The sequence below is a fragment of the Trichosurus vulpecula genome, chromosome 3, assembly GCF_011100635.1.
Source record: "Trichosurus vulpecula isolate mTriVul1 chromosome 3, mTriVul1.pri, whole genome shotgun sequence".
In the NCBI taxonomy this organism is placed as follows: Eukaryota; Metazoa; Chordata; class Mammalia; order Diprotodontia; family Phalangeridae; genus Trichosurus; species Trichosurus vulpecula.
Window position 1 is genome coordinate 224043732 of NC_050575.1, and position 14271 is coordinate 224058002.

Sequence of the window (14271 nt, forward strand, 5' to 3'; positions counted from 1 at the left end):
GTTCCGCATGATTTTGAGTTCCAGATTTTCTTCCCCCCCTCTCTCCCCAAGATAACATGGAATCTGATATATCTTCTACATATAACTTCAGATTTTAATGGCTTCATGTATACTTTGAGACTAATGTCTATTAACTAGTCATTATTTAGCTGATGGTTACTGGGCCCCTTCAGGGACTAAAGCTTATCAAAACTCAGTTTGGTAGAATTTAGCAACGGGGCTTATTCTGTTTCTATTAGCGTTGGTCTTTGGACTAATTGTTATTGTTTTTAATACTATAAAAGCCATCATCAAGAAAGATTCAGCACTTTAGGGCCAGAATTCCCTCATTTTACAAATAAAGAGGCTGAGCACCAGAGAGATGCAATGACCAGTGCCTTCCCCAAAGTCCTACATCTAGTCAGTATCTTAGCCATGATTATAACTCCTTTCTTGTAGACTCACAAACTAGTTGATAATAGAAGTGTAAATGCAGGCATAATCCAAGGAAGATTCCTTACAGCTCTAAATCTGTGGTCTTATGATCCTATTAATTTTCTGATTCCTGATTTGTACCTGTATATAATAATAATAACTGATATTTACAGAGTGCCTGCAAGGTTACAAAGTACTTTATCTAATTTGGTCTTCACAATGACCTTGCAATGCAGGTACTATTGGACAAAAGAGAAAACTGAGGCTGGGTATTCCAGTGGCTTGGCTGTCCTATCTCTGGCAACTAGTAAATGTCAGAGGCATGTCAGAGGATCCAGATCTTCCTGACTTGGAGTCCAGCACTAACCACTACCTCACGTCACCTGCACTTATATAAGTAATAGGTATGGGATAAGTAAGGAGTGGCAAAGTTTCAAGGAGTCCTTAGCTCAGATTTTTGAACACCAAATAATGCTAAAGGCATGGCAGACCACCACAGAACTCCCCCAGCTAATACATCAGCAGACCAACACTCCCCCCCGTGCTGGCAACTTTCAAGATCGACTCCAAGACAGTCCCAGGAATAAGCACAGCATCTGACTGGCCAATTTCCAAACCTGGTCTGGTATTTTGCTGAGATTGACTTTTTCCACTGTCTTGTTGTTTGGTCCAAGGAAAGGACAGGGACCCAAAAGAAGTGGCAAAGAGGCTGATGGCTCCAGTTGGCATGTCTAGCTTCGGACAGCTACTGTGTGTGCCAGGAACACAGGCCATCTGCTATCTCAGCAGGACACGTAGAGGAGGACACAACTTGGGATCCTGGGGCTCCAGAGGACAATACAGAGTGATATAGCTGATTCTCTGTCATTAAGCGAGTTGAAATTCAGAACTTCTGGCTGAAATGTTATGGTGTTATTGTTTCTTCCTCTCCAGGGTGCCATTCTGATATTTATGGGAATTGCTGTTCTCGCTATGAAGGCATCTGTTATTGAAATGTTCCTTGGTAAGTACTTTTATATGTGTGTCTGGATACACTCATAACATTTTCCTAAGAACTGAAGGGGAAAAAAAACAAGCCAAAAAGTTTTTAAACTAAAAAATATTGCATAAACACTATTGTAAGTCTTTTTGAAATAAACATTCTGGGAGAAAGTTGTAAGAGAAAATGCTAACTGCATATTTGATGAGTTTTATGTGCTATTCATCTACCCACCCAGAAACAAAGAGTCATGCTTGTCGGTTGGTTACCTGATAGCCTAGACTCCAATCTAGTCCAGCTAATGTTTACAGGGCAGCCCATTTCTAGGTTAAGGCCCTGAGAGCCCTTTTGCTCCCAACCCAGTGGTTTACTTATTTACAAGGATGTCATTAAACATTTGTTAAGCACCTACTATGTACTAGACATTGAAGAAGATCTAAAAATAGATTAGGCATGGCTGCCTGTGGATATAACTGCCTATTGGGCCGTTAGGTGTGTAACAACAATATTACTTGCCACTACTGTGGCTGTATAAGACCAATAACACCAGCACACAGGAGGGCTACTAGCACAGGTTCTTTGATCTGTTTTTCTAATGAAAGCAACTTTAAGGGGTTTACAATCTCACTTTAACTAAACACACACACATACACATATATTACATATATATATATACACAATATATATGTTTCGTTCACTTAGTTCAGGGGGAAAAGCCAGCACCCTGAACTTCAGAGAGTAGTACACAAACAGAAATTACAAGCATACATTACGTAAACAGAGCAAACACACACAGAAATCAACAGACAGGCCTCTAGCTGTCTGACCAGGGAATTACATAGTTACCAGGGAGAGAGGCACCAACATCTGGGTGTTCAAACCCCGGGGGGCTCCAACAGCTACCCAGTCTCATCTGGCCAAATCACCAACACTCTTCTAATGAGTGTGCCCCCAAACAAAACACTAACCTCAGAGTATATATCCCCTTTTTCAGGGTCAGAGAGCTTCATACCTCTTGAGAGCTTCACACTTCTCAAGGGTTTCACACCTCTCATGACCTAACTAGCAAAAGGATGTGGGCCTTCCTACAAACAAAGGTAAGACTCAATCAAAGGCACTTCAGTGCCTTAGGCTGAAAAGCACTCCAAAAAAAGACAACAAAAAGTCCCACTTTGCTTGCCATTACGAGGTGGCACAGTGGATAGAGCACCAGACCTGGAGTTAGGAAGACTCATCTTCTTGAATTCAAATCTAGACTCAGACACTTACTAGCTGTGTGATCCTGGGCAAGTCACTTAATACATTTTGTCTCAGTTTCCTCATCTGTAAAATGAGCTGAAGAAGGAAGTGGAAAACTTCTCCAGTACCTTTGCCAAGAAACCCCCAATGGGGTTATGAAGAGTTGGACACAACTGAAAAACCACTGAACAACAAAATAGCTACCACCTCAAGGAGCTTATGTTATACTGGGGGAAAACAGCATATACACAGAAGCAGGACCCAAGTTAAGAACCTGACTTCCCCACTTATCGCTCAGTTTCCTCATGTTTAAAATGAGGGGGTTGTTGGAGATACCACCTCATACCTATCAAATTGGCTAATATGACAGAAAAGGAAAATGATGAATGTTGGAGAAGATGTGGAAAAATTGGAACACTAAAGCATTGTTGGTAGAGTTGTGAACTGATACAACTATGCTGGACAGCAATTTAGAACTATGTGCAAAGGGCTATAAAACTGTGCATACCATTTGATCCAGCAATACCAATTCTAGGTCTGTATCAGAAAGAGATCATAAAAAAAGAAAAGAGTCCACATGTACAAAAACATTTATAGCAGCTCTTTTGTGGTGGCAAAGAATTGGAAATTGAGAGGATGCTCATCAATCAGGGAATGGCTGAATAACTTGTGGCATATGAATGTAACGGAATACTATTGTTCTATAAGAAATAATGAGCAGACAGATTTCAGAAAAACCTGGACTGAGATGAACCGATTTTGAGTGAAGTAAGCAGAACCAGGAGAACACTGTACACAGCGACAACAATGTTGTGTGATGATTAACTATGATAGACTTAGCTCTTCTCAGCAATACCATGATCCAAGACAATTTCAAAAGACTCCTGATGGAAAATGCTAACCATATCCAGAGAAAGAACTATGGAGTCTGAATGCAGATCGAAGCATATTATTTTCACATTTTTTGTTGTTTTTTTGTTTCTTCTTTCTTTTTCTCTTCTCTCACAACATGACTAATGTGGAAATGTGTTTAACATGATTGTATATATATAAACTATATCAGATTGTTCACTCTCTTGGGGAGGAAGGAGGGAAGAAGAAAAATTTGGAACTCAAAATTTTTCAAAAATGAATGTTGAAAGCTATCTTTACATGTAGTTGGAAAAAAATATTAATGTTTTTTAAATGAGGAGGTTGGAATTGATGACCTCTAAGTTCCTTCCTGCTCTAGATCCACAATAGTATTAAGTGTACTATAGAGAATAATGCTTTTTCAGTGGCTGTCCCCCATACCTGAAGTGCACTCATTCCTTACCTATACCTTTTAGAGTCCCTGGATTCCTTCCCAATTCAGCACCGGCACCACCTTCTGCCTGATGCCTTTCCTGATCCCCCAGAAGCCAGTTCCCTCTCCTCCCAAACTATGTTGTATTTATTCTGCATATCATTTTTGTTTACTTATTCATGGAGCGGGGTGCTCCCACTCCCCAATTAGTGTAATCACAGAAGGCCCACACAGCTGGATTGAATCAATCAAAAACATTAACTACTTGTGAACAAATCCTTAATAAATATGGGAGGAGAGAAGTGCTTTGATCTTTGAATTAAGAGAGATGATAGCCACATGCCTTGTGACTGGCTGAAAGAATCAGGCATACCTCTTAGACTATATATAACACAACAAGTCAGTTTAAAAAATCTCACAGTACTGTAGCAGTGGTCTGAGTAGTGGTCAAATCCAGTGGTAATAGATTCCTGAGAGGTAATTGCTTTTGGTGGGGGAGGCGGGGAGGAGGAGATCAAGTTTTCCTCCCTCAACCCTCACCCCTGTGATGACTTTCTGGATTTCAAAGGTTAGAAGGTCTGGAGTTCCCATCAAAACCCATAGAACAATCCCCATCTGGCAACAGCATTTGCATGAGGAGCTAAGAGAGACATGAAAGACAAACTGGAAACATGGAAGAAAGGCCAAATGAAGACTCTGTGAGGGTACCAGTGCCTGCTCTCTGGCCCAGCAGAGAACTATACCTAAGAGAAACTTCATGGGGCTTCTACGAAGGGAGGACAGTACTTCCAGTAAACAAAAGGATTGAGTTTACCCTTTGGCTGCATATGACCTCTAAGTCTGAGCCCACTCTCCCCAAGGATCTAGCATACACAAAGGGAAAGTCATCTACAATTTGGGGGCGGGGGGGAATGTTTCTATAACAACTCTTCTTGCTATACCTGCTTAGTGAGAGTGGATAACCATTTTCTAAAAGCTAGTTAAGTCCAGCTTATAACCAATGGGGCAATATAACAATGGGGGCTCATGAGTAACAGTATTAGAAACCCCAGTCTCTCAGAACTTTCGCTATAACCTCAAGGGATTAGTATTCAGCTTGCCCATGGGGACCTGGCCCACCAATGCAAGTGGGAGTTAGAAGATGAACTCAGTGGGGAGTCAGTTCTTATATATACATATTGTCTACCCCCATTTCACATTGGAATGAAAACCCCTAGAGAGCAGAGACTTGGTCACTTTTGTCTTTCTATCCCCAGCACTTGACATAGTGACTAGTACACAGTCCATGTTTAATAAACGATTGATTGAGGCAAAGGAGGGATTCTGATGAAGAGCTCTAGGAATATTAGGAGCTAGATAATACTTTCAACTGGCAGGCAGGGCAGGAATTAGAAGGAGACTTGAAGGGCACAAGATTCTGAAAAGTGGAAATAAAAAGAGAGTTCATTCCAGGCACAGGGGAATAGCCTAATCAAGGCAGAATATGTCATGCTGAGCTTGGGGGATAGTTAGTCCACTTTGACTTATCATGGAATGTATAAAGGAAAGCAAAGCAAAGTTAGGCTAGAAAAGAAACTAAATATCAGGACAGAGGTAAAGGGACCTTACTCAGGGTCTGAGGTAGGGACCAAGAAGTGCTTAGGGAAGCCTTAGGTATCACAGAGTCCAAAGCATCCAAAGCACCCATGCCCCAGCCACAGTCAGAAGTCTTCTACTTCCATTTAACCTAGGGCAGCTCACTCAGCACTATCCTGCCCTGCCAGCTCCTGTCCTTTATAACTCTTACTGTCCTAGGGCATTCAGAATCTGAACCAGGTATCCCTCTATATATACCTAAGGGGTGAGAAAGAGAGTAGGTATTAGGAAACCCTCACTGAGGCTTTGCAATTTGGCCTGGGACTAGCCTAGTTTATTAGACAAACATTAGATACTGGCAGCATACCAGCAATTAATTTGGGCAACGAAAGAGAAACCTATCACATTCTGACCCTTTTAGAAATGCTACTTCCCCTTCTTATTTAAAAACAATACTGAAAGTGCCATTCTCATACACCTCATAGCCATTTACCCAGGAAACTTTGCAAGTGGTGCCCTAGAATTTCCCATTTGTCTCCTTCGACCCTGTCAGATTAACACCTACATTTCACTTCTTAGTACCTTTAGTCATTCATTCCTAACAAGAGGAAGACAGAAGGAGGTAGCTATGGTCAGTTGATGGAATTTTTTTAAAGTCTAACATACAATCACTTCACAAACACATCCCACAATGATCAAGACAAAAAAAGATACCTCCTCCTTCTCTCTGCTCACACACACTCACCTCCCACCTCTCAGCCTGTCTTTCCTGACTTCTTTCTTCTCTTCTCTCCCATCCCCTGCCCTCCAAGTTGTCCCTGATGCTAAGATCCTGTCACGATTAAAGAAATTGTGAGGGATAGGGAGATCAGAGTCTAGCTCTCCAAAACTAATGAAGCTTTCAAACAATACATTTTTTAAAAGATTGTAAAGATATATGACATATTTGTATGTATATTTATGTATGCACACATGTATATATATGCATACACATATGTATATATATATATGTATGCCTCCGTGTATGTGTGTGTGTGTGTGTGTGTGTGGCAAGCAGCCTTTAAGAGGTAGAAATAGAGATAGTTATGGATATGGATAGGGAAGACCTATTTGCTATAAGGAGCTGTAAGGAAGCTCAAGGGTCAGCTAATCCAACCCCCTGACTTTACTAATAAGGGAACTAAGGTTCAAGGAGGTTGTAACTTGCCTGCTTTCAGGGGATAGATGGTAAACTAAGGGTTTGAATCCAGGTCCTCTGACTCTAAAACCAATCACTTTTCCACTGAGCCATATGGCCTCCTTTTCCAGGAAAGAAGGCTAATAGACTTTACACCTAGAAGAGAGTTTAAATATCATCTAGTCCACAAGTTTGGCCCCAAAGAAGGAATTAAGAAGATATATGTTCTCTGTTTTGGGAGATGTGGGGGACTATGGGTGTGAAACATTACATACACCATCGTACTCCACTTCTGTGTGTGTTTGTTTTGCTGAATTTCTTCCATCTCCCTCATTTCCTTTTTAGTCTTTTTTATAAGGGGTAGGTTACTGAGTAAGAAAGGGGAAAAATATATATTCTGAAATGTGGATGATGTAAGAATAGATGACATCGGTAATCATTAAGAACAAATGAGATGATCTCTGAACCCCTTCTAGCTCTTATATTCTCTAGTCTAGCCCCTTCATCTTAGGGATAAAGACACTAGTCTTTGAAGATTTAAAATAAAAGGACCTTTGTTTCAAGCCTGGCTCTGCAACCTACCATCTTGGGCAAGTCACAACTTCCCTTCTACATCTACAATGTAAGAGGATTGGACTCGACGTCCTCTGGCATTTTAATCTTTAATCCTATGATTCTATGATGTAGACTGACTTTTATGGTTCAGTGCTTTTAGTTATATCCGACCCTTCATGATCCCATATGGGAATCTTCTTAACAGAGATACTGGAGTGGTTTGCCATTTCCTTCTCCAGCTCATGTTAAAGATGAGGAAACTACATGGAAAGATGATGTATATAATCCATGAGACCTCAGTATTAGGGTAGCTGAAGGGAATATATATATATATGTGTGTGTATATATATATATATATATATATATATATATACATATATATATATGGAGAGAGAGAGGCAGAGAGAGAGATAGAGACAGAGACAGAGACAGAGGGCACAGGGTGAGTTAAATATGAAGGGATGATATCTTAAAAAAATCAAATTAAGGGATGAGAGGAATATATTGAGAGAAGGAGAAAGGGAGAGATAGAATGGGGTAAATTATCTCGCATAAAAGTGGCAAGAAAAAGCAGTTCTGTAGGAAGGGAAGAGGGGGCAGGTGAGGGGGAATGAGTGAATCGGATTTGACCTGAGGAGGTAATAACACACATACTCAATTGGGTATCTTATGCCACAGGAAAGGAGGAGGAAGGAGATAAAAAAGGGGGGATGATAGAAGGGAGGGCAGATGGGGGAGGAGGTAATCAAAAGCAAACACTTTCAAAAAGGGACAGAGTCAAGGGAAAAAATTGAATAAAGGGGGATAGGTTAGGAAGGAGCAAAATACAGTTAGTCTTTCACAACATGAATATTGTGGAAGGGTTTTGCATAATGATACACATGTGGCCTATGTTGAATTGCTTGACTTCTTAGGGAGGGTGGGTGGGGAGGGAAGAGGGGAGAGAATTTGGAATTCCAAGTTTTAAAAGCAGATGTTCAAAAAAAAGTTTTTGCATGCAACTAGGAAATAAGATACACAGGCAATGGGGCATAGAAATTTATCTTGCCCTACAATAAAGTAAGGGAAAAGGGGATGGGGTGGGGGGAGTGGGGTGATAGAAGGGAGGGCTGACTGGGGAACGGAGCAATCAGAATATATGCCATCTTGGAGAGGGAGGGTAGAAATGGGGAAAAAATTTGTAATTCAAGCTCTTGTGAAAATCAATGCTGAAAACTAAAAATATTAAATAAATAAATTAAACATGAGGAAACTGAGGCAAACAAGATTAAGTGACTTGCCCAAGGTCACATAGCTAGTAAGTACCTGAGTCCAGATTTGAACTCAGGAAAATTAGTCTTTCTGACTTTAGGCCTGGCGTTTTATCTACCGTACCACCTAGTTGCCCCATGAACGACATGGTAGCTCAAGCTGATTATTGGCAAAACCAAAACTAGAATTTGCATTTTCTGACTCTAAATCTAAGGTATTCTCACCAAATGCTGCAGAGCATTTTTAAGAGCCTAGACCTTCAAAATTGTCACTCAACATCCATTCTAAATGATGTCACATGAAACTGTCAACTAAGTGTTTAATAAAATTACTATCATTTAGATTTATATATTGTCCCTTAACCTCCCTTCTAAATGCCAAGAAACACAAAAATGTTGTTAACTGAATGTTTAATAAATGCTTATCAAAAATAGCATATGTTTGTTTTACGTAGGTCAGGTTGATGAGCCATTCGAATAGATAGAAGCATAGGCTTACAGCTGAAAGGGATGTTAGAGGCCCTCTAGTCCAACCCTTTGGTTTTACAGAGGAAGAATATAAGAGTAAATGTCACTTTTTTGTGCAGTTAATGCGTTGGGATCCCTCCTCTAAGCAGTGTGTACATTTATTTATCTCTGTTTTGTGAGCCTTTTATAAGGGAGGAAATGTGATATAGTGGTAAGACCATTATACTTGGAGTCAGAAAACTTGAGTTCTAGTCCTGACACTTCCCCTAATTAGCCATATGAAACAGAACAAGTCATCCCAACTCTCTGGGCCTCATTTTCCTCATCTGTCAAATGAAGAAGTTAACCTAACTCTCCTACCTTTAAAATTCTATCACTTGGAAGATCATTTATAAATAGTCTTCACAGAAATCAGATGTGGTCAGTGAGTGAACTAGCATTTATTAAACACTTGCTACATGACAAGCACTGTGTAAGGACTGGAGATACAAAAAAAGTTTAAAAAAAAGTCTCTGCTCTCAAGGATTTCAGAATGGAGTCTAAAGGTGGAGGCAATGTGCAAAAAAAACTATGCACAGATAAAAAAAAAAATCCCAGGATAAATTGGGAGGAAGGGTAATCTAAGAAGGAGGGTGCTAAGATTAAGGAGGACTGGAAAGCGGTATATTGTAGTGAAAAGAAAGCTGGATTCAGGGCCAAAAAGACCTAGGATCAGTTTATGCCTCTGACACACATACTGGCTGTGTGACCCTGGGCAAATCACTACATCTTTTCTTGTTCCAGTCAACATAAGTTAAAGAGAAGGTACAGACATACATTAGTGGAGAGAGTTTGCTCATCCAAGAGTTGTCTACACCAATGAAATCACAGGTCCAATGCCTATCACAGAATTTTGGAATTAGAAAGGACAGTGACCATTTAGTCTAACTATATCTGAAAAGAATCCCCTTTGCCATATACCTGACAAGTAATCATCCAGCCCGTGTTTGAATACCTCCAAGGATAGGGAACCCACTACCTCCCTAGTCAGCCCTCTTGGACAACTCTAATTGTTAGTACATTATTCCTGACATCAAGCCTAAACCTGCCTCTTGGCAATTTCCATCCTTTTCTCTTAGTTTCTCCCTCTCCCCTGCACTTAGTCTTCTCTTTTCCAGGTTAAGTGTCCTCAGTTCTTTCGAATGATTCTCACATGACATGAATTTAAGATCCTTCGTTACCTGGTTGCCTTTGGGGGGAGGAGGGGCACATTCTCTATGAAGGTCCTTTCTAAAATGTGATCCCCAGAACTGAGTACAATAGTGCAGATGTGGCAGCCTAAATCGGATTATCACCTCCATATTCCAGAGCCCAAGGTCAAATGTAACCAAAGGTCAAATCAACTCAGCTGCCATATCGCACTATTGAGCCATATTGTTTATTAAAGACAGTTATCATTATCTCCATTCTAACATATGGAACATAGCTGTAATTTATTTAAAATCATAATTTAGCGCTAGAAGGAACGTCTAGATTTTGTTCAGCTCAACTCTTTCATTTTATAGATGAGGAAACTGAGGGTTGAGATGGTAAGTGATTTACCTTAGGTCACACAGGTAGTAAGTGGCAGAACCAGGGTCTTGTATCTCAGAATCCAGCATTCTTTTCTCCATACCGTGCTGTCTCACAACACCAAATCTTTGGTTATAAACATAAACCCATAAGCCCTCTTCCCTTCATTAGACAGTGATTTCAGAAAATAAACAGCAGTAAGTCCCCCTCCGCAGATGATAGCTTTAATGGCCTCAATATGACAAGTTTTTAAAAATTTGTTAAATAATCCTAGATATATTTACTTTCCATTATATTCTCCTAGGTTTTCTAGCCACAGTGGCCAAACAATGCTTCTGCAATTTGGAGGCACACAAGTATGTGTATGCATAAGCACATGCAGACACACACACACACACCCCTCTTCATCATCAGTAGTGAGGAGATTGCTTTCAGATGGGTTGCCACTTTGAACCTTCCATTAAACACTGGCAACTCTGTCACTGTTGCATAAGCTCAGCTGGGCCTCTTAGGAAAGGAAAAATTAGGCCGATTTCCTTTCTTCCCAACTCCACATGCAATTCACCATCTCCAATTTAGCAAGAGAGCCCTTATAGAGGAAGGATGAAGAAAGATTTGCTCTAGGGCATGAGCACATTAGGAGGCCTTCCCTGGTCAGCTAGCTGCCTGAAGAGTGGTTTCAAAAGAGTCTTTAATTAATAAGCCTGGGTTGCTGAAGTCAGAGCCAGTAGCCCACCAAAAATAACAACCCAACTTACCACTACTGTTAAACTGAATCCAACCATGAGCATTTTCAACCTGGAGGAGTTTCTGTGACAAAATATGAGTGATCCTGGGAGGCAGAGGATCTTAATGAAAGTACTTTCAGTCCTAATGATAGCAAGACAGAAACCAGCAACAGGATTGCTCACAGAACCATATTGACAGTTTTTTCAGTGACCACAAGGATGGCGACTGATTTTCTCCCAAACTCTGGTACAATTTCACATGGTCAGCTCCTTACAAAATTTTTTTTTAGAAATATTCATTTAGTTCTTGTTTCATTTAAAATACATGCTAGAATTCTATTTGTATGGCACTCATTCAATTCAATGTAGCAAACATGTATAAAATGCTTACTGTGTTCTAGGCCCTGAGGATAAAAAAGATCGAACAGAAGTTGCTCTAATGAAACTTCTGTGTGACCATGGGCAAGTCATCGAACTTCTCTGGGCCTCAGTTTCTTCATCTAAAAGAAGGGTGTTGAACTATATGGCCTCCAAGGTTCCTGTCAGTTCTAAATCTATACTCTAATAATCTAATGGAAAACATACTCACATATCACAGTTTTACAAGGGAAAATAAGATAAAGACAAAGGAGAGGTCCAGACAAAGAGCTAATTGAGGGAGGTGGGCGTCATTTTCATTTGGGGGAGATAGGGCAAGTGAAGTCAGGAAGGGCTTCTTGGCACTTGAATTGAGATTTAAAGTATAGACTTTCTTAGCTGGAGTTGGAGGGAGGAAAAGACTATCTATGCCAGGCATGGGGGTTAGTGTGAGCAACGACACAGAGGCTGTCTAGCACAAGATAAAAAAGAGGAAGTTTTCTTTTGGCTAGAAGAGAGAGTTCATGGAGGAGCTACTATGGCAGAAGATTCAAAAGGTCGGTTGGAACCAGACAGTAGAGGTTTCTGAATGCCAGGATCAAGAATATGTGTGTATGGAACTATGCCCAAAGAGCTATAACACTGTGCATACCCTTTGATCCAGCAATACCGCTGTTAGATCTATATCCCAAGGACATCCAAAATAGTGAAAAGGACCTATTTGCACAGAAATGTTTATAGCAGCTCTTCTTGTGGTGGTTAGGAGTTGGAAATAGAGAGGATGCCCATCGTTTGGGAAATGGCTAAACAAACTGTGATATATTATTGTGATGGAATATTATTGTGCTATAAGAAATAACAAGCAGGATGATTTCAGAAAAACCTGGAAAGACGTACATGAACTATGCAAAGTAAAGTGAGCAGAACCAAGATAACAGTGTACACAGTAAAAGCCATATTATATGATGAAGAACTGTGAATGACTTAGCTATTCTCAGAAAACAATGATCCAAGACAATCCCAAAGGACTCATGATGAAGCATGCTATCCACCTCTAGAGAAAGAACTGATTCTGCCTGAATACAGACTAAGCATGATATTTTTCACTTTCTTTCTTTTTTTATTCAACTCTTCTTGTACGAAATTGCTAATATGGAATTGTTTTACATGATTGCACATGTATAAACCATATCAGATTGATTATCATCTCAGGGAAGGGGGAGGAGGAGGGACAGAATTTGGAACTCAAAACTTTTAAAAATTGTTTCCAAAATTATTTTAACCTGCAATTGGGGAAAAACAAAACATATTAAAAAAGAAAATAATATGTGTGTATCTATATGTGTGTATGTATACTTATATGAACATACACATATATGTACACATACATATACCTACACACATATACATATAATGTCAATTTGATTTTCACCTTCATCTTAACCTCTAATACCTTGATACATCCCTATTCCTCCATTCCCTTAGGCAGCCGTCCCTTCTTGAAGTCTCTTCAGTATTTGACACTCTAGACCGCCTCTTTATTGATCATCTATTTGCCCCTGGCACTTTGATGACTCCTTCTACCTCTATGACAAAGCCAATTCAATTTTTAAATGTCTAGAACTTGTAAGAAAAGATTAAACAAAAGGGATGTGTTTTTCAAAGACTAGATAAATAATAAATGTTTAAGTTGAATTGAAAATAGATTTTCAGTCATCTACATAGAGATGATAGTAAGACTGGATGAGATCCAGACAAAATTCTAGAACATTATTAAATGTTTATGTTTATGGGCACTTAAGGAACGAAAGTAATGATCACTAAGGGCTACCATGTCTTCATCAAGAACAGGTCATACTGACTGAACTCATTTTTTTTGAATGGCTACTAAATAAGAGCTAACATTTATGTAGTACCTACTATGTGCCAGATACTGTGTTAAGCACTTTACAATTATTATAGCATTTGATCCTCACAACACCCTTGTCCAGGGTCATATAGCTAGTAAGTAACTGAGGGCAGATTTGAACTCAAGTCTTTCTTACTCCCAAGAATTCCAGGGGAATTCTGTGGATATAGTTCATCTGTGTTTCAGCAAAGTACTTGCCAAAGTCTCATGCCCTTCTCCTTACCCCTTAGTTTCTTTGGCTTCCTTCAAGGATCAGCTTTAATCTTATCTTCTGTAGGAAGGCTTTATTGATCCCCTCTAGCTGCCAGTGCCTTCACACATCTAAGTTACTTCAAAGAGATAATAAGAGAAGCATAGGAACATTTCCCACCAACACTTTGTCATAATGTATCTCCCTCCTTTCCCCACACACAGACCACCTTAGTCTCTGGGAGTGGAAGGGGCATTAAGCTTACAGTTTAATTTGGGTCCTACATAGCATCAATCCCACTAAGTTCAAGTCCAAAGCTGCCCTCTCCACCTTCCCAGAACCCTGGCTTTTCAGAGCTTCCCTGTTGTGCTGGCTGCACTATTCACCCTGTAATCCTGGGCTCCAAGAGTTCCATGTCATGAATTTCCAGGTTCAGGACCTCATTCTCTGCACTGAAAATTGAAAAGGACAAACAAAATAGACCAAAGCTAGCAGCTTGTTTCTTGGGACTATGTGGCCAAAGAGAAGATGGCCAGTTCCCCCCTTACAACAGTGTGCCAACTTCTGTGAGTGAAGGAGTCCCTCACTCCTGGA

General features: G+C 40.1%; 1 protein-coding gene across 1 annotated transcript in view; it reads left to right on the forward strand.

Moving 5' to 3' along the window:
- The window catches only part of VIT (vitrin), a 199978-nt gene that overhangs the window by 63342 nt on the left and 122365 nt on the right, over positions 1-14271 (forward strand). Inside the window, exon 2 of the mRNA XM_036749928.1 lies at positions 1348-1417. Coding sequence (XP_036605823.1) covers positions 1348-1417 — 70 coding nt within the window. The remainder of the gene's footprint in view (positions 1-1347; positions 1418-14271) is intronic.